Source organism: Leishmania major, chromosome 16 (assembly GCF_000002725.2).
Source record: "Leishmania major strain Friedlin complete genome, chromosome 16".
NCBI classification, from domain to species: Eukaryota; Euglenozoa; class Kinetoplastea; order Trypanosomatida; family Trypanosomatidae; genus Leishmania; species Leishmania major.
Genome location: NC_007257.2, coordinates 600,001 through 620,182, shown reverse-complemented (window position 1 = coordinate 620,182; position 20,182 = coordinate 600,001). Strand labels below are relative to the sequence as shown.

Below are 20,182 nucleotides of genomic sequence, written 5' to 3'. Positions count from 1 at the left end.
ATCTCTCTGCAGCCTCCACCGTGCCCTCCCCTGCGTCACCCTCAGCAAATCTCGCTTGTGTGCGAACGCATCTGAGCTGCTGTGCGCCCCTCTTTCTCTCCCCCTTTTTCGATCCGTCCTTCTCTTCGCTGTGTGTGAGAGGTCGAGCAGTGCGTCCGTGTGGGTGCATATCCTCGCCTGCGTGCATCACCACTATCGTGTGTGTATCCACACTCCCTCTTTCTTCCGTATTGCTCTCTTTCGCGACGTGCGCACTGCCTTTCGCTTCCCACACCGCTGTGCGTCGCTGTCGTCGTCTGCGATTGCGAAGGTTATTGCTGAACCCTCTTGTTCGTCTCGTGTGTCGTTGCCTCTGACGCATCCGTGCGTGTGTGCACGTCTCTGTCTTGTACTGCGAAAGCTCTCCCCCAGTCTCTCTCTCTCTGTGTGTGTGTGCATCATCTCCCACAAAGAGGACGGTTTGGCGCATCGGCACCACCACCACCACCACCACGGCCACGGTCACACACACACACACACACACACACGTGTACCCGCGCACAAGGCAGCGCTTTAGATCTCTCCCTCCAACGCACGCATCTTTTCTTTTCCGCGTGTCTGTGAGTGAGTGAGTGTGTGTGTGTATTCGTGAAGTGTTGCGCCACCATCACCACCGCTGCCCGCACATCTCATTGTTTGTTTTCTTTGTACCCCCCCCCTCCCCCTTCCCCCACTCACTAACTCATCCACCCACCCACCCCCCTCACTTGTACGCGTGTTCTTCACCCTATTAGATCCATTCTCTTACCTTGTGCTGTGTTGCTATCTCTTTCTTGTACATCTATCTTACAGTCCTGCTCTGGCGTGTGTTTCCCTGTGCGTGCGTGCGTGTGTGTGTGTGTGTTTGCTCACCAATCGGAGCTCGCCCTACCCTCATCACAGACCTACGCCGCTGCCTCTTTCTTTTTCGCCGCACACACCGCCTTCTGTCGAGTGCGCCGTCAGCGGCTCTTCCACCTGCCGCACAAGCGAAGCGCGTGACCCTCCCCATCCCATCCCATCCCCCCCCCCAACCACCACCACCACCACCACATACACATACGTCGCGGTTCTTTCTAGTGCCTCTCGGGCGCTTTAGTGGCGTGTGCTTGCGTGTTCCAGTCTGCGCTTCCGCTTAGCCGACATTTTTTTGTTTTTCATTTTGACGTACTTCGCACCACCGCTCCGAGCGCAGCCCTTTCGATTTCCTTTCGATTAGACCGGTGTCCGTCACGGGCGTGTGTTTGCCTGCACCACCCGCGACGACGAGAAAAGCATCCCTGCTTACTTCGAGTGCGCGCGCTTCATACTTTCGCCCACTTGTTCCGTAACGTGTTGCCTTACCTCTTTTTTTTTCCTCCCTGCGGTACCACCGACCTCGCAGCGGGCTGCACCGCGTTCCCCCACCCGCACCCGCTCAACGCTATCGAACGTGATCATTGTATCGCTACATTTAAACCAATGGAGTTCAAGCGGTCAAACTCATCTCGCGGGCCGCTCAGGTCCGGCCGCCGAGGCCACCCGGTCGGGGTCGCCACACCGAAGCGATCAACCACACCGCTCACAAAGAACTCCGCGCGCGGTGCACCCACACCTCCAGCGGCAGCCGGGCCTGCAGGAAGCCCTGCGCCGCCCCTGCCGCCTCGTACGCCGGAGCCGCAATCGGCGCGCTACTCGGCGAAGGAGTCTCCTCGTCCGCCAAGCACAACGACCTTCGAGCGTAGTGCCTCGGGGACCGGGAGCAAGGGCCTGTTCAAGCGCTCCGCCACGGCTGCCGGCATGCGCCGCGCGGAGGCGATTAAGCACAACAACCGCGTGAACGTGTACGTGCGCGTGCGCGCGTTCCGCGAAGACGAGACGAGCGGGGACATGGGTCAGCTGGCGGTGAACATGGACGACAGCGCTGTGGAGGTGACGGTGCCGAAGAAGGGCCGCTTCACGTTTGGGTTCGACGGCTGCTTCTGGAGCAACGACCGTGCATGCCCGTCTGGGAAGGCGTCGGCGTCGCAGGAGGACGTGTTCGACGAGGTCGGGCGGCCGCTTGTGGAGAACGCGCTGGCGGGGTACAACGCTGCTGTGATGGCGTACGGGCAGACGGGGAGCGGGAAGACGTACACGTCGTTCGGGCCGCCGGGGTCGATCGGGACGTCGCAGGAGGGCCTGATTCCGCGCGTATGCAACATGATCTTCTCGCGCGCGGCAAACAGCGCGCAGAAGGGCGTGACGTACACGGTGTCTGTGTCGATGCTGGAGGTGTACCTGGAGGACGTGTTTGACCTGCTGAACCACCGCAAGCAGCTGAGTGTGCGGAACGACTTCACGAGCAACACGTTCAGCGTTGTTGGGCAGAAGACGGTGCCCGTGAACAGCTACATGGACGTGCTTGCGGTGCTGAACAAGGCCGAGCCGCTGCGGACGTTCGCGGCGACGAGCATCCACGACCACTCATCGCGCGCGCACACGCTATTCATGCTGGAGGTGCAGACGCACTTCGACGCGCCGGATCTTGCACCGCGGTGCGCGAAGATCCTGCTTGCGGATCTCGCAGGGAGCGAGCGGATCCGGCTTGCGGGAACGGAGGAGGGGCTTGCGTTCGAGCAGGCGCGCAACATCAACCTGTCGCTGCTGGCGCTGGGGTCGTGCATCGAGGCGGTTGCGACGCGTGGGCGGGGCAACTCGCGGCCGATCCCGGAGTTTCGCAACAGCACGCTGACGAAGCTGCTGAAGGACTACATTGGCGGGAACAGCATCTCGACGATGATGGTGACGATCTCGCCGAGCGAGCGCGACGCGAACCTGTCTGTGCAGACGCTGCGGTTTGCTGACCGCGCGAAGCAGATCACGACGCACGCGCACGTGAACACGGTGGACCCGCAGCAGGCGAAGCAGGACGGGAGCGAGCTGGGCGACCGGTGGCGCGACGAGTACCTGCGGAAGAAGGAGGCGCTGTACGCGGAGTACCAACTGAAGGGGACCATCGAGAAGCTGCTTGCGCGGATCGCGGAACTGGAGGCGAGGCTGCGTGAGTGCGCGGACGACGAGCTTGCGCTGCACCTGACGACGGAGATCGAGGAGCTGCAGAAGGCGCTGACGGAGGCGGACTACCAGATGGGGCTGCAGCGGCAGATCCTGTACGGCGAGTTCCTGATGCTGGAGGACGAGCTGCGCGAGCTGAATACGAAGATGCAGGAGATGAAGGAGGAGCACGAGGAGGCGATGGAGGGGCTTCTTGGCGAGGAGGCCGGGCGGTTCGAGGAGATGAAGCGCGGGTACGAGGCGCGGCTGCGCGCGCTCCAGAGCGAGAGCGACGCTGCGCTTGCTGCGTCCACGGACGAGATCGCTGCGCTGCGGCGCCTGGTGGCGGAGCTGCAGGAGCGCCTCGCGGCGAAGGAGACGGAGTGCGCAGACCTTGCGGACCGGCTGAGTGCGCTACAGGCGAAGTACGACGCTGACACTTGCGCCGGCGAGCGCGCGCGCATTGAACTGGAAGCGCAGCTGGAGGAGTCGGATAAGCAACTGGGCGAGCTGACGGAGCGCCAGGCCCGGCTGAACGCGGCAATGGAGAGCACCGCGGAGACGCTGCAGGAGACGTCCGCGAAGCTGGCCGACACCGAGGAGACGCTGCAGGAGACGTCCGCGAAGCTGGCCGACACCGAGGAGACGCTGCAGGAGACGTCCGCGAAGCTGGCCGACACCGAGGAGACGCTGCAGGAGACGTCCGCGAAGCTGGCCGACACCGAGGAGACGCTGCAGGAGACGTCCGCGAAGCTCGCTGACACCGAGGAGACGCTGCAGGAGACATCCGCGAAGCTCGCCGACACCGAGGAGACGCTGCAGGAGACATCCGCGAAGCTGGCCGACACCGAGGAGACGCTGCAGGAGACGTCCGTGAAGCTCGCTGACACCGAGGAGACGCTGCAGGAGACGTCCGCGAAGCTCGCCGACACCGAGGAGACGCTGCAGGAGACGTCCGCGAAGCTCGCCGACACCGAGGAGACGCTGCAGGAGACGTCCGCGAAGCTGGCCGACACCGAGGAGACGCTGCAGGAGACGTCCGCGAAGCTCGCCGACACCGAGGAGACGCTGCAGGAGACGTCCGCGAAGCTCGCTGACACCGAGGAGACGCTGCAGGAGACATCCGCGAAGCTCGCCGACACCGAGCAGACGCTGCAGGAGACGTCCGCGAAGCTGGCCGACACCGAGGAGACGCTGCAGGAGACGTCCGCGAAGCTCGCTGACACCGAGGAGACGCTGCAGGAGACGTCCGCGAAGCTGGCCGACACCGAGGAGACGCTGCAGGAGACGTCCGCGAAGCTGGCCGACACCGAGGAGACGCTGCAGGAGACATCCGCGAAGCTCGCCGACACCGAGGAGACGCTGCAGGAGACGTCCACGAAGCTCGCTGACACCGAGCAGACGCTGCAGGAGACATCCGCGAAGCTCGCCGACACCGAGGAGACGCTGCAGGAGACGTCCGCGAAGCTGGCCGACACCGAGGAGACGCTGCAGGAGACGTCCGCGAAGCTGGCCGACACCGAGGAGACGCTGCAGGAGACGTCCGCGAAGCTGGCCGACACCGAGGAGACGCTGCAGGAGACGTCCGCGAAGCTGGCCGACACCGAGGAGACGCTGCAGGAGACGTCCGCGAAGCTCGCTGACACCGAGGAGACGCTGCAGGAGACATCCGCGAAGCTCGCCGACACCGAGGAGACGCTGCAGGAGACATCCGCGAAGCTCGCCGACACCGAGGAGACGCTGCAGGAGACGTCCGCGAAGCTCGCCGACACCGAGGAGACGCTGCAGGAGACGTCCGCGAAGCTGGCCGACACCGAGGAGACGCTGCAGGAGACGTCCGCGAAGCTGGCCGACACCGAGGAGACGCTGCAGGAGACGTCCGCGAAGCTCGCCGACACCGAGGAGACGCTGCAGGAGACGTCCGCGAAGCTGGCCGACACCGAGGAGACGCTGCAGGAGACGTCCGCGAAGCTGGCCGACACCGAGGAGACGCTGCAGGAGACGTCCGCGAAGCTGGCCGACACCGAGGAGACGCTGCAGGAGACGTCCGCGAAGCTGGCCGACACCGAGGAGACGCTGCAGGAGACGTCCGCGAAGCTCGCCGACACCGAGGAGACGCTGCAGGAGACGTCCGCGAAGCTCGCTGACACCGAGGAGACGCTGCAGGAGACGTCCGCGAAGCTGGCCGACACCGAGGAGACGCTGCAGGAGACGTCCGCGAAGCTGGCCGACACCGAGGAGACGCTGCAGGAGACGTCCGCGAAGCTCGCTGACACCGAGGAGACGCTGCAGGAGACGTCCGCGAAGCTGGCCGACACCGAGGAGACGCTGCAGGAGACGTCCGCGAAGCTGGCCGACACCGAGGAGACGCTGCAGGAGACGTCCGCGAAGCTCGCCGACACCGAGGAGACGCTGCAGGAGACGTCCGTGAAGCTCGCTGACACCGAGGAGACGCTGCAGGAGACGTCCGTGAAGCTCGCTGACACCGAGGAGACGCTGCAGGAGACATCCGCGAAGCTGGCCGACACCGAGGAGACGCTGCAGGAGACGTCCGCGAAGCTCGCTGACACCGAGGAGACGCTGCAGGAGACGTCCGCGAAGCTCGCTGACACCGAGGAGACGCTGCAGGAGACATCCGCGAAGCTCGCTGACACCGAGGAGACGCTGCAGGAGACATCCGCGAAGCTGGCCGACACCGAGGAGACGCTGCAGGAGACGTCCGTGAAGCTCGCTGACACCGAGGAGACGCTGCAGGAGACATCCGCGAAGCTGGCCGACACCGAGGAGACGCTGCAGGAGACATCCGCGAAGCTGGCCGACACCGAGGAGACGCTGCAGGAGACGTCCGTGAAGCTCGCTGACACCGAGGAGACGCTGCAGGAGACATCCGCGAAGCTGGCCGACACCGAGGAGACGCTGCAGGAGACGTCCGCGAAGCTCGCTGACACCGAGGAGACGCTGCAGGAGACGTCCGCGAAGCTCGCTGACACCGAGGAGACGCTGCAGGAGACATCCGCGAAGCTCGCTGACACCGAGGAGACGCTGCAGGAGACGTCCGCGAAGCTCGCTGACACCGAGGAGACGCTGCAGGAGACGTCCGCGAAGCTGGCCGACACCGAGGAGACGCTGCAGGAGACGTCCGCGAAGCTGGCCGACACCGAGGAGACGCTGCAGGAGACGTCCGCGAAGCTCGCCGACACCGAGGAGACGCTGCAGGAGACATCCGCGAAGCTGGCCGACACCGAGGAGACGCTGCAGGAGACGTCCGCGAAGCTCGCTGACACCGAGGAGACGCTGCAGGAGACGTCCGCGAAGCTGGCCGACACCGAGGAGACGCTGCAGGAGACGTCCGCGAAGCTGGCCGACACCGAGGAGACGCTGCAGGAGACGTCCGCGAAGCTCGCTGACACCGAGGAGACGCTGCAGGAGACGTCCGCGAAGCTCGCTGACACCGAGGAGACGCTGCAGGAGACGTCCGCGAAGCTCGCTGACACCGAGGAGACGCTGCAGGAGACGTCCGCGAAGCTCGCTGACACCGAGGAGACGCTGCAGGAGACGTCCGCGAAGCTCGCTGACACCGAGGAGACGCTGCAGGAGACATCCGCGAAGCTCGCTGACACCGAGGAGACGCTGCAGGAGACATCCGCGAAGCTCGCTGACACCGAGGAGACGCTGCAGGAGACATCCGCGAAGCTCGCCGACACCGAGGAGACGCTGCAGGAGACGTCCGCGAAGCTCGCTGACACCGAGGAGACGCTGCAGGAGACGTCCGCGAAGCTCGCTGACACCGAGGAGACGCTGCAGGAGACATCCGCGAAGCTCGCTGACACCGAGGAGACGCTGCAGGAGACATCCGCGAAGCTCGCTGACACCGAGGAGACGCTGCAGGAGACATCCGCGAAGCTCGCTGACACCGAGGAGACGCTGCAGGAGACGTCCGCGAAGCTCGCTGACACCGAGGAGACGCTGCAGGAGACATCCGCGAAGCTCGCCGACACCGAGGAGACGCTGCAGGAGACATCCGCGAAGCTCGCTGACACCGAGGAGACGCTGCAGGAGACATCCGCGAAGCTCGCTGACACCGAGGAGACGCTGCAGGAGACGTCCGCGAAGCTCGCTGACACCGAGGAGACGCTGCAGGAGACATCCGCGAAGCTCGCCGACACCGAGGAGACGCTGCAGGAGACGTCCGCGAAGCTCGCTGACACCGAGGAGACGCTGCAGGAGACGTCCGCGAAGCTCGCTGACACCGAGGAGACGCTGCAGGAGACATCCGCGAAGCTCGCTGACACCGAGGAGACGCTGCAGGAGACGTCCGCGAAGCTCGCTGACACCGAGCAGACGCTGCAGGAGACGTCCGCGAAGCTCGCTGACACCGAGGAGACGCTGCAGGAGACATCCGCGAAGCTCGCTGACACCGAGGAGACGCTGCAGGAGACATCCGCGAAGCTCGCTGACACCGAGGAGACGCTGCAGGAGACGTCCGCGAAGCTCGCTGACACCGAGGAGACGCTGCAGGAGACATCCGCGAAGCTCGCCGACACCGAGGAGACGCTGCAGGAGACGTCCGCGAAGCTCGCTGACACCGAGGAGACGCTGCAGGAGACATCCGCGAAGCTCGCTGACACCGAGGAGACGCTGCAGGAGACATCCGCGAAGCTCGCCGACACCGAGGAGACGCTGCAGGAGACATCCGCGAAGCTCGCTGACACCGAGGAGACGCTGCAGGAGACGTCCGCGAAGCTCGCTGACACCGAGGAGACGCTGCAGGAGACATCCGCGAAGCTCGCCGACACCGAGGAGACGCTGCAGGAGACATCCGCGAAGCTCGCTGACACCGAGGAGACGCTGCAGGAGACGTCCGCGAAGCTCGCTGACACCGAGGAGACGCTGCAGGAGACATCCGCGAAGCTCGCCGACACCGAGGAGACGCTGCAGGAGACATCCGCGAAGCTCGCTGACACCGAGGAGACGCTGCAGGAGACGTCCGCGAAGCTCGCTGACACCGAGGAGACGCTGCAGGAGACATCCGCGAAGCTCGCTGACACCGAGGAGACGCTTTCAGCGGAGATCGCGTTGTTGACGGAGCAGCTTGGTGTGGCGCACACTTTATGTGAGCAGCAGGGCGCGTACATGAACCAGCTGCTGACGTACGTGAGCGCAGCATACAACGTGACTCTGGATGGGATGACGGAGGTGCAGGCGACAGCTGTGGCTGATATCCTGAGGCAGTGCGACTATGCACTTCGCTCTGTGGCGCAGGCTGCCAGTGACGAGGTGGAGCACGTAAAGGAGATGTACAATATGGTCGACGGCAACTACAAGGAGACGGCAGCGCGCTTCGATATACTGCGCCGCATTCTGGGAAAGATCGATCAGGATGTCAAGGAGGCGAGCGTGGAGATCGACGCACCGGAGCGGCGGCAGACCTGCTCTTTACACCCGACGCCGCGGCGCTTGGGCGACGTCTCGAACCGCGAGAACAGCATCGAGAACAAGACCCGCTCCGCATCTCGGCTGTCTGGACGGCTATTTTAGGCGGTGGTGACGGTCGTCGGAGTAGCGGTTGCCGTGATGGTGAGTGTTTCAATCATATGTTCGCCTGAAAAAGTGCGATGTGAGGAGGTGCATTTCGTTTCGTGCAGGGGAGCCTCGGTGGGCGCGTGAGGGTGGTGCCTCATTTGTCTTGTGCTCGCTAAGAGAGATCTCTCGACATAACGGGCTTGCGCCTCGGGTATGGTTGGGCGATGTCCTTCTCGACGTTCCTCGCGTGCCCGCCGCTTGGTTGTCTGAGCATTGTTCATCGGTGCGAGTCGTGGGTGTAAGCTGTACCGGAGTGTGTTCCTAATTGTTGTTTTTTTTTGGATTTTTTAGATTTTGTAGCTGCATGGGATGTTATCATTGTGCGTCTGCCGCGGTGTGTCTGCATGTGCGCGCCTGCCTTCTGCCCGTGGCTCCTGCCCTCGTCGCCGAAAGCCTTTGCTCATGTGCCCACATCGTGCGCATTGAGAGAAAGGATAAGATGGTGAGATGGATCGGGGTGCGGGTAGCGGACTGGTGGTCAGGGATGCTGCAGGGCGATGGGCGTGCGTAGATTCTGATGTCTAGTGCATATCTGCAAATATACATGGATTCATATGACTTGAGTATTTTCCGGCGCCTTGTGCGGTCGTCCTCCCGTTCTCCTCGTCGACACGGAGACAGAAGTGCGTGTGCACGCCTGCCGATTTGTTCTTCCGTGCTCGCACGTGTCTCGCGTTCTGTTCCTTGTGTAGATGTTGTGCACCCTCCGCGTAGACTTCGCGGCGTACCGCAATCTGGAGAGGAGGCGACAGACATGGAGCGAGAGCGGCTGCGGCCATCGGTCGTGGCGCATGTCCTTTGGCCCGCGTGCGTGTCTCTGTACCCAACAGAATATCTTGTTTTGTTTGCGTCTCGCGCTCAGCGTGTCGGTGTGCTCGTGTACGTGTGCATATCTACGTATGTGTATGCATGTAGGACCTGTATGCTGAATATGCAAGGGGGAGGGGGCAGGGACTAGAAGCGTACCAACACTAACAGAAGCGAAGTGGCTGTCGGGAAGGGCAGGAAGCAGTCGAGTGTCGCTCGCGTGGGGCGTGTGGTGCGCACACGGAAAAGGAGGTGGGCAAACGTGTCTGCGACCGTGTGGCACAGCCCGTCTACAGCGTACAGGCCCACCCCCTCTCCCTGTATGGGCACGGACAATTGGGAGCCTTTCTCGCGTTGGCTTCGTGCACGACGCAGTTGTGATCGCGATCAGGGGAGGCTCTTAGATGTGCGCATGTCTGCTGGTTTCGGCATCGATTCAATGCTCACCCATCCATGTTTGCGCACTTCTCTCGCCTCTCTCCTTGGCTCCTGAGTGTCGCAGTCGCCTCGACCTCCTCCGCCTTACGGGCAACCCCACTCGCGTGCTCACACAAACACACGGACACGTCTGTGCTCGCTCGAGCTGCACTGGCTCTTTCTTCGTACTCTCTTCAATTCGCGTGCTACACCTCCCTCCCCCCTCTCTCTCACTCACGCGGAAGAGGCATCCACGGGCATGAACACCGGTAGCGCCACATCGGCTGCAGCGGCGCGAAGTCCTTCCTGGGTAGCGTTTAAAAATAGTGACACCGCCGTACCTCCTTCAGAGGATGCCAATGCGGTGGACGGCGTCGTGGTCGACTCAGACACGGCAGCACACATGAAAGAAGCCGAGACATCACTGCGCCGCACTCTCCAGGAGGCACGCGCTGCACTTCGCTCCTTGCAAACAATCACCACCACGCTTGCCACGCAAGACGAGACACTCACCTTCCTGGAGGAGTGCGTGGCAGAGAACGACGAAGAATGGCGTCAGGGGCGTCGAGAGATGCGGCGCACGTGGCACTGGTATGCTGCCGTGGCGCACTGGCTACGGTGCGGGAAAGGCGGTTCACGGTCGCAGGTGGCGAACAAGTCGCCTAGCGCTCCACCAGCGGCGAGGCGTCTGTCAGGAACGGCACCGGTGACCGATTTCAGCACTTGCCGTAGGCTGAAGCATGAGTCGAGGACTCGTAGCGAGGCTTCGGGAGGTATTACGGCCACACAACCAGAAGCCGCGCACTTCTTTAATGCTGACGCACTTGACAACTGCAACACACCTGCCAAAAAGGGCAACAGCGTGCAACGCACCGCCGTTGCGGAGGATATAAGCACCGATGTGATGAAGAGCCCTGAATCCATCACACCGTCCGTGCATCTTGGCAGTCGCCATCGGACAGCTGCGGAAAAGCATCGCGTCAACCGATGCGTCGACGTTGCAATGTGTGACCGGATGGAGCCGACACTAGACGAGATACGCGGCATTGTGGGCGAGTTGCATGACCGCGCTACGATGTGGAACGCTATGCTAACGTCCGACGTGGGCCGGATGGACGAGCTCATCCAGCGCACCGACAAGACACGCGCAAAGAACAAGAAGGTCGAGCGGCACTGACGCGGCGCTGTTGAGAACTATGCGTCTTGTATGCGTGCGTGCGCTGGTTTCATCATCTCTTGCGCGTCTGCGTGCATTCTTCCTTGTTCACTTGCATTACTGCTCAACGCAGCGATCTCTCCTCGTTGCTCTTAATGCTTCCCGTGTGCCACACGCTCCACCGACCCAATTCTTGGTGCACGCGTGTGCGCGTGCGGGTGCCGAATCTTCTAAGCCTCGCCTTTGTTGGGCGTGGCCTCTCCTCTTCTCCGCCTGAGCAGGATCGACTCGGTGTGCCATGGCTTACGTGGGTAGAGCTGTGACAGCCGTGCTACTGCTGTCGATGCCGTGCGCCTCTGTGTGCGCGCGTCTGTGTCTTTCTTTGGCCCTGCCCCCATCGCAGGAAAGAAGGGCGAGGGGGTGGAAGTGGGGCGTTGGCAGTGCGACTGCAGCACCGTGCTCCTTCTCACAGTGATGCGACACGCTACACACACACACACACCTCCTTCTCCTCTGCCTCCCTCGAATGCTGATTTTTTTTTTTGCCAGTGACACGCAACGTCTCCTCCTCTCGCTCTCTGCCCAACAGCTTCACGCCTGCCTACCGCGCAGCAGCCCTCTCACGCACGTATGCGCATACCACCACGCACTGGTTGACGTTAACCTAGGTCATGGGATGGCGCCACGTTGCCCGCGGGGGCTTCTCCAGGCGCAACGCTGCCGGCGCTGCGCTTCTTGTGGCGACTCGAGACGCACGACCACCGCGTCCGCCGGCGTGGGCCTCAGCACGCCTCCACCGTCTCCCCATGGCGGCCCCGCCAGGGGGTCGGCAAGAAGCGGTGTCGCCACGGACTGTCGCCACGCCCAGCTACTCATCCGGGAGTCAACGAAGTGAAAGAGTCTCGCCAAGCAGGTCCGCCTCTGACCAAGCCTCCGCAGCAGCTCACGCGGGCGCTCGCTCAGTACCGCGTGCATCGTCGTCCAGCGTGACAGCCTCGCCTTCCCTTGTCTTCGCGTCTGACGTGCGTAGCCGCGCCGTCGGTTCAGGGGCGACGACTCCGCCTCCGCTAGCCTATGCCTACGTAAACAGTGCCGCCGCCGCCAACGTCCCGGCTGCCCAGGCGCCTGCATACCGCGGATTTTCACCTGCCCTCCCCGGCCGCACGGCAGCCGCCACCGCAGCATCGGCGTGCTCTAGGACGAAGGTTGCGGTGGATAGCGAGGATGAGCTCGTGGCAGCATCACCGGGCGCGGTACGTCGGGCACTGATACAGCAAGGCCTCCGCGCGGACGGCAACGTAGATGGCTCGGACGCCACAGCAGCGCTGCTGCGCTCCGTCGCTGATCCGTCGGCGGCCGCGTTCCGCAACAGCTCCCGTGAGGGTGGCCATGTGCCTGGCAGCACCGCCCCCTCCACCCCAGCTGAGCGACACGCGCACCGGCGGCGACAGCGGCAAATTCGGGCAGCGCGGGAGCGGCGGCGACAGGAACGTGCGCAACAAAAAAGCGGTGCAGCCGTGCACCCGTGTCGGCTGCAGGGAGGCTGCCAACACCAGCTTAGCGGGTCCTCGACCCGTGCTTCAGCTGGGGATGGGCGGGTCACGCATGCCAGCGTGTGCCCGTACCGGCACCACCCCTCGCACTACTGTGTAACGCAGCTGCGAGACGGTCACTGCTCCTTGCACGATGTGGGGTGCTGTCCATGGACACACGGCAATCCAGGCGAAGGGACCGGCAGGGTAAGTTCCGGCTCGGTGCCGTCAGACGCGGACGCCAACTTCGACTTTGGCCTGCAGGGCCTATCGCCGCTGGTGCCGCTGGAGTCGACGCTAAAGGAGGCGGCACTGCGGCGCTCCGCGGAGAAGGTCGGCAAGCTACTGCAGGTTTTCGTGGACATCGTGAGCGTCATGATGGAAGCGGCGCCGGCGGAGCAGCGGACACGCTTTGCCCGCGGGGACGCCAGCGCCTTCGACAGCGTTGTCGGTGAGGCTGTGTCGCACGTGCCGTGTTCGTGGGATTCATGCGCGGGGGTGGCACGCTGCTCTTCTCTCTCAACGCTGGCCACTGGTGCTCCAACTTCTGGCACGCCGGCCGGCGTGAAGGACAGGGAGCTGGATCTGCGCATGGAGGTCGTGCCGAGCGGAGGCTCGACGGATGATGCCCAAGCATGGCGCATGCTTTCCGTGCCGACTGAACTCGCTTGGTGTGCCCTTGGCAGCCATAGCGAGGGCGAAGCGTCTTCCTCGTTTTCGGCAGCAGACCCCAGCGCCGTGGATGCGAGCCCTTTCACAGCTGAGGAACGTGGGTACTGGAGCAGCTACTTTACCATCACGGCGTCATCGCACGGAGCTGCGAAGTGTCACGCAACGGCTGGCGTCTGCCGTGACGACCACGAAGCTCCACACGGCGGTGTGCCGGACCTGCCGCGCTTGCGACTGACCCCGTGTGTAACGGCTTGGATTCTCGAGGCGGCAGCGACGCTAATGCGTGCGAAGAGCAACCACGAGGCTGTGAACGATGGACTGGTAGATGGAACCGCATTCTCGGCGGTCCCTGCGACGACGGCGAGCGCGTGCTTCGAGCAAGCTACACTGTACTTGCTCAGGTGGCGAAGGGCGCAGCTGCAGCGGTGCCTCATCGGGGAAGTCCATGAAGCTGCGCTCCATGCAGGGGCGGAGATGCTTGCCGTTGGTGAAGCCTCGACCACGGTGCGTAGGGCTTCAGCGGGGCGGTACCACGAGCCGCAGCGCACAGCTGAATCGCCGCTACGCTGGTCGCCTGTTTCGTTCTTGAGGGATGCACTGCTGTGCACCTACCTGTACGCGGCACAGCCAGCTACAGCTGCACTCGAGCAGGAGACGGTGATCAACGAAGACGTAGCCGGTGCCAATGCGACGACGACTCGAGGGATCAACCCCGACCGCCGCACGACACTGTTGGATGTCTTTCTGGATTGTGTGTGCACCAGCGATGCGACGGCGTCATCAAAGGGAGTAGCGTCAGCGGCGTCGGTGCGCGACGGAGGTCTCTTCAGCGCTGGCTGCCGGCGCGCCCCCGCTCTCCTCTCGTCTTCCGCACTTACGCAGCCGACCTTGATGACAGCAAGGAGCTCCGCTTCGGCTTCGATGCGGCACTTCCACATGGCCTGGGACGAGGCCCACGCCGTGGTGGTGCAGCTGCACAAGGGGCTAATTCAGTGCTTTGGTGAGCGGGCCACCATGGCACCGGCGGTGGCGGCGCCTCTCTGTCTATACACCCAGCCCGCCATGCTGCATGTCGTCTCGTCGCTCTCCGTCGGGTTCGCGCGGTGCCACGAGACTGACTTGCGAAGGGCTGCCGGGTGGAAACCGTGGACGGCGGTGCAGATGTTCCTTAAGGAGCACGCCGCCGTGTACAACGCCGACACGTACGCACGGCACCACATGCCAGCTGTACGACTCGGACTGCACAACTCTCTCCTTAACGCCTTGCTGCTCCTCACCACCTACCATGCCGACACAGCCTTCCAGCTGCGGGAGCCCAGTGACGTGCCGCGCGTGCTGCTCTCGTCGCCCGCGGTGGACTTCGCCGCGTCAAAGGGCAGGACCGCAGCACCATACAAGGCTGCGGAGCGACAAGCCATCTCGTGGTGGTGCATGATGCAGCAGGAAGCGCCAGCGTACCGACACCAGAACCTGCAGTCCAGCATCGCCATCTCGATGGGCTTCTTGACGGCACTTCAAGAGCACAGTCGCGAGCAGCTTGAGGTGCGCGAAGCTCTCATGCGCGAGTACGAGCAGCGCCGCGCTGCCTACGAGCGCAACCACAAGGAGGAGCAAGGCGGCCTTTCCCACTCTTTCAGCGGCGGTGGCCCGTCGCGAGTGCGCAAGTACTACGCCTCTTCATCTCAGTCTCCTGAGGAAAGACTAGCAGAGCAGCGACAGCGCCTGGAGGAGCTGCGCGGGGTTGCGCTGATTGATCGACTCTTGCCGTTCGGGTCAGCCACTGTCTCCCCGGATGCCACCGCATCCTTGCTGCGTCAGCTGCTTGAAGGCGGACATCCATACAAGGCGCTGAAGCTGGCCGCCTCGATCGTGCACGCCAGCCGGATGCTACGCCACGCCGACAAGCAGCCGCGGCCCTCGCTTCAGCAAGGCGTTCGAACCGTGCACACTCGAGTGTGGAGTCGCCGATCGCAGCGACATGTGCTTGTGAAAAAGCATGTGCCAGTTCTACGTTTGGTGGGCGACCCCAACGCCGAAGGCTCCGACGACGACGACGCGCGGCCTGGGGCGCAGGCACGCCGCTCAGTGCGCCCTGTCGGCCTCGCTTTCGTGATCAGCGACCGCGTTGTGGTGGAGATGGCGCGCGTCGGGCTGCGAATGGGCGAAGCCGGCGCTGCGCTGGTGAACGGCATCGTGCAGGACTGCCAACGGGGCGCCTTGCTGGATTTCACGCACCGCAGAGGGCTGCCAGTGCCATTGTGGGAGGACATCGCCGACATGCTGTCGAAGGCGAGATTGGCTCAATCCCTCTTCTCCATGGTGACACCTGCCTCAGCTTCCGTCGCCGCTACCGCGCCGTCGCAGCAGCTTCACGAGTGCCAAGCCCACAGTGCTCGCCGTCGCGGTACAGAAGGGAGCGAGGCAGCCCTGCTGGTCATCATGGGGGTTGGTGGCGGCGAAGCTCGCCTCGGCCGCGGCGACGTCGACGGCTACGGTGCCGCACATCAGCGCATCGCTCCCACACCGGCGCTGCTAGAAGTTCTGCAGACCCACACACCTCCCTCCAACACGGCGCAGCACACTGCCTACCTCAAATTGCTCCTCCAGGACGTCGCACGCTTCTCCACTGTTCCAGTGCTGCTAGCGCTGCAGTACCAGGCCTGTTTTAGCCGCAGCCGCTACGCAACGTCGCGCGCGGATGGCCTGGCCGCCGCTACTGCGGCGATGCAGGCCGCCTATGTGATGACCATCTCGGCAATCGGGACAGCGTCATCGTTCCCCGAGTCAAACCAGGCGTCGTCTTGCCCCACCTCTGCTGCGTCTGCTGCCGACGGTGGTGACGCCTCTCGTACATACCCCACTCCCGCGGAGTGCAGCCGACTCTTGCGAGCGCTACATGCCGAGGCGGAAGCCCAGCGGCCAGCACTGCAGGAGGCCATTCTCTCCGATGCGTCAAGCCTCCACCGTCACCGCGGAGCCGCGGACGGTGTTTCCTCGCCGTCATCGCCCTTTGCGTTGCACACTAATCCCTGCCTGAAAGAGGTGAAGGCGCTGCTTTGGGGCACCTCGCAGGAGGACGACGCGTCCCGCGCAGGGGTAAGGCGAGACGGAGAGGAAGGGGCCGCGGCGGTACCGGCGGTGCGGCGCCGGGCAAAGCTGCGCCTGGCCGTACTGCTTCATCACCTGTGGACGTCTAGCATCCTCGCGCGATCAGCGGCGCAGCAGAGCACGTCACTTTGGGCAGTGTGCGCAGCCACGCTACTCGGCGTGGCGGAGGCCGCGTTGCTCCGTTCTCAGGGCAGCAGCGACACCGAGAGGGGCGGGTTGGAGGCGGACGGCGCCGGCGCTTCCCTGGCATTGCATCACGCCTACGTCGCCGCTGGCCCACTGCTGCGGCACGTGGCGCCGCAGCAGAGCCCATTGTACGTGGATGCAACAGTGAAGGCGCTGCTGCTTTGCAGCCCTCTGGCGTGCTGCGAGGACAGCCGTAAGGACAACGGCGGCGTCGCCTACGCAGCTCGCTCGAGCTCATCCTTAGCCGCCACTCCGACCCGCACCACACGGACCGACGGCTCTCTTGCATCTACTCACCGCGGCGAGCACCCAAGTGATGAGTGGCCCATGGTTCTGTCCTCTGCCAGCGCAGCACGTGTACGTTCTCTGCCCGCCTTTCTTGCGCTCCAGTGTTCCTTGTGCACTGCCTTGTACACAGCAGAGCAGTGTACACTAACTGCAGAGACTCCGGTACCTGCGCACCTTGCTTCCCTCCTCGAGGGTCTAGCGGCTGCGCGCGCCGCTCCGCCGGACCGCGTGCGCGAGTGGCCCGCGTGGAAGTTGTTCGCGCCGCTACTTCGGCAGCCTGTGCTGGCACGGATGTGGCTGCACGACGCATTATTGTGTCCTTCTTCCAATCTCCTGATGTGGCTTGTTGGAGCGCTCAGTCGCGATGACGTGGAGGGCTACGCCATGCTGCGCGCGTGGCTGGAGCATATCGAAGCAGGGCCGCGCCTTACGCTTGCGATGCTGCAGGAGCTGCTTGCTGAGACGGAACGCCGCCATCGATCTGCGGTGGCACGTCGCCTACGAAGGCAGCGTTGTTGAGTCCACGAGTTGTTCTTTAGGCGCAGGGGATGCGGCTGCACCCATGCACGATACCTTCCTCCCTCTCCGCCCCTCTCTTGTGCGTGGCATTGTAGCGCGTCGAGGAGAAAGAGGGAAAACCAGCGCAGAGAACAGCTGCCGGCGTGTGCGTTTCAGAGCTGTCGCGCCGTTGCCAGTTGGCCCGAGCGGCGCAAAGCGGGCGGTGGGGGGGGGTTTCACGGTAAGTCATGGTGACTGTCGGGTGCTAACACAATGAGCCGAAAGAATGCTGAAGCCACACCCGGGCAGGCGCACAGGACACGCTGAAGGAAGACGGTCGTACGACTGTGCTGCGGCGGCCCTCCCGCTGTTTTGTTTACCCTCCGCCCTCAAGGCAGCACAACTTGCCCTGCTGTACTCTCTCGCGATGTCTCTCGCTCTGTCTCTGTCTCTGTCTCTGTCAGTCCCGCTCATACCACGCACACGCCGACTCCCCCACCATGCCGCCATAGCTTCGCCCACCAGCCCCATGTCCACCGCACTGCCCCCCTTACCAAGAGCCACTGGCTCAGCATATGCCCGATGCGTGGCGTGGTGAGACGCAGTGCTGCATCCGCATACTGGAGAATGCCTAACAGCAACCAGGACGCTCATGGGGTGACCATCACACGCAGGTCTGAGACGAGCGCGATGTCTCGTTATGAGGCCGCCGTATGCGTGAACGAGTCCACTCTTCTGGTGGCCGGAGCGGGAGGAAAGCCGGGCGAGTTCAACAGCCGCACGTCCGATTTTGAGCCAGTTGCGACCGATGGACGATCAAGGTCATGCGACAGAGGCACTGTCGGCAGTTTTGCGCGAGATGTGTTTCTCCTGCACGCGCATGCAGCGGATGATCGGCCACTGAGCCAGCGTCGACGACCGCACAGCGGTCATCCCTCGAACGCCGTCATACGGAGGGCAGTCGGCGCGAGCTGTGTGTGCAGAATGAAGCGGCCTTCATAACCGAATGCATGGCCAATGCGCCGCTCAGCGGGGGCCGTCCGCACTCGGTGTGCTCCAGAGGAGCAGGTGCAACGGCTTTCCCTATGACACCATGGAAGCACCGACACGACGCGCCACCCGCATCTGCATTCCAGGTGGCGACGGAGCCCCCTCTCCCCCCCCTGCGAGGCATTGCTAGCAGCATAGTCAGGTTTTGCAAGCCTTGAGCAGACTGCCTCGACCATAGGGGTGGGTGGATCTGTGAGCGAGGCATGTCCATCTGCACGATGGCCGACGCCGAGAGAGCGTACTCGATCGGGGAGGCTCGCTCGAACGCCGAACTGGTGACCGCGAGGGCAGACTTGGCGGCGTCGACTTTGGCCGTCACTCAGCGCGCAGTTTCGATGTGCCAGCGGTCGATTCGTCGTGTGCGCGATGCGACCCGCGGGGGAGACGTGACGGGGCCCGACGTGGCACTTCGGGTTTCAAAACATGTGTGCGGGTCTCAAGGTCCTTGCCATTCAGGCGTTGGATGACAGCTTTACCGTCAAGCAAGCGTGTCGCTGACTGCCGCAGCTCAACCGCGATCTCTCCCCCCCCCCCTCCAGACACGCGCTGAGCCGGGAAAGTGGGGACTTCGTTTTGGAAGTTTGAGATGGGGTGTCGGATGCAACCGGTGTTGCAGAGCTGCCCCGTAGCGCCGCCGCGTCCGTTGAGGCCCAAGGGTGGGGCGGCGCTGGTGACCGAATGCTTCGCTGACACACGCTTTGGGGGGCTCTTCTTCTTTTTGCTATTCTGCTACAGGCAGAAGCTGCCGCAGCTGCGGATAGGTGGGCGAGCCGGCCTCTCTTGTGCCAGAGGCAGCGGAGATGCACCCCGCTTCACACGGCCCAGAGGGGTTCGCTCCGCCTCTCACCGGACACGGGGCCATCGGGGATCGAGAAAACAACCGCTGTGGCTGCCATCCGAGGGCACAGCATCAATCTGGCCGCCTTTCGAACTGAGCTTGATTAGGCACTGAGTATGCTACGTAGCCTCGGCCTCCAGTCTACTGTGAATCGGATGCAGTCAGCGGACAACCCGAAAGAGTACCATACATCGCGGGACGCTGTTGGCGCACAGGAACGTGGCGGGAGAGGCTGGGCTGGCGAGGGGGGAGGGAACGCTGAAGGGGCCTCTAAACCGCCAACCGGTGGGTTTGTCTCCCCAGGAGAAGATAACGTCAGGCGTCCGGATGAGCTTTCCGGACACCAGCGTCAAGAAGCGTCGCCCACCCCCGGGTGGCTGCGATGTGTGTGTGTGGGGGGGGGAGGTGCCATCCACGGTCCTTGAGAGTAGCCCCTTTTCTCGACGAACTCCTCATTCCCCCTTTTCCTTCTCTTCCGGGGTCGCCTCTGCAGCGGCGCAGTTGCTGAACATGAACTCTGCGAAACAAAGGCCACGCGTGCGCCTGCTCCCTCCCCCGTCCCCCGTCCTCTCTCTCTCTCTCTCGGCCAAGCGCTCTCGGAAGCTACAAAAGCGATGCGCTGACGGGGGCGGGGGGGCGGGGGGGCGTAGGAGCGCGGGTAGCGGAAACGCCGGATGCTTCCACCAAGGAAGCATCCGCTGAACAGCGAGGCTTGCTTCTGCTGCCACCCGCCTCCTCCGCACTCTCCAGTCCGTCCACTCGCCCAGCAGTCACTCCCTTTCGCTACAATCATCTCTGCCAACCTGCCCACCACTTTCACTGCCCCTCTGCCCTCCTACCCCACCGATCCCGCCTCTTTTCATCTCTAACTGTGTGTGGCTCCTCCTGCGACCCGGCACGGGCACGAACTCGCCGCATCACATCACACCTCACACCTCTGTGCTCGTCACGCATACCTTCCACACACACACGCACACACACATCCTTTCACCTCCGCACATACTCCCGTCGAGT

At 63.6% G+C, this 20,182-nt stretch overlaps 3 protein-coding genes across 3 annotated transcripts; all 3 read left to right on the top strand.

Moving 5' to 3' along the window:
- Positions 1–1,797: 1,797 nt before the first annotated feature.
- LMJF_16_1460 (putative kinesin) lies at positions 1,798–8,571 on the top strand (the record flags this gene model as incomplete). Its single annotated transcript, XM_001682177.1, has 1 exon — positions 1,798–8,571. The coding sequence occupies one exon, from the start codon at positions 1,798–1,800 to the stop codon at positions 8,569–8,571; it is 6,774 nt and encodes a 2,257-aa protein (XP_001682229.1).
- Positions 8,572–10,099: 1,528 nt separating this feature from the next.
- LMJF_16_1450 (hypothetical protein) lies at positions 10,100–11,017 on the top strand (the record flags this gene model as incomplete). The annotated part of the gene is made up of 1 exon (XM_001682176.1): positions 10,100–11,017. The coding sequence occupies one exon, from the start codon at positions 10,100–10,102 to the stop codon at positions 11,015–11,017; it is 918 nt and encodes a 305-aa protein (XP_001682228.1).
- A 1,886-nt stretch (positions 11,018–12,903) lies between these two features.
- Positions 12,904–17,301, top strand: LMJF_16_1440 (conserved hypothetical protein; the record flags this gene model as incomplete). The annotated part of the gene is made up of 1 exon (XM_001682175.1): positions 12,904–17,301. The coding sequence occupies one exon, from the start codon at positions 12,904–12,906 to the stop codon at positions 17,299–17,301; it is 4,398 nt and encodes a 1,465-aa protein (XP_001682227.1).
- Positions 17,302–20,182: the final 2,881 nt, after the last annotated feature.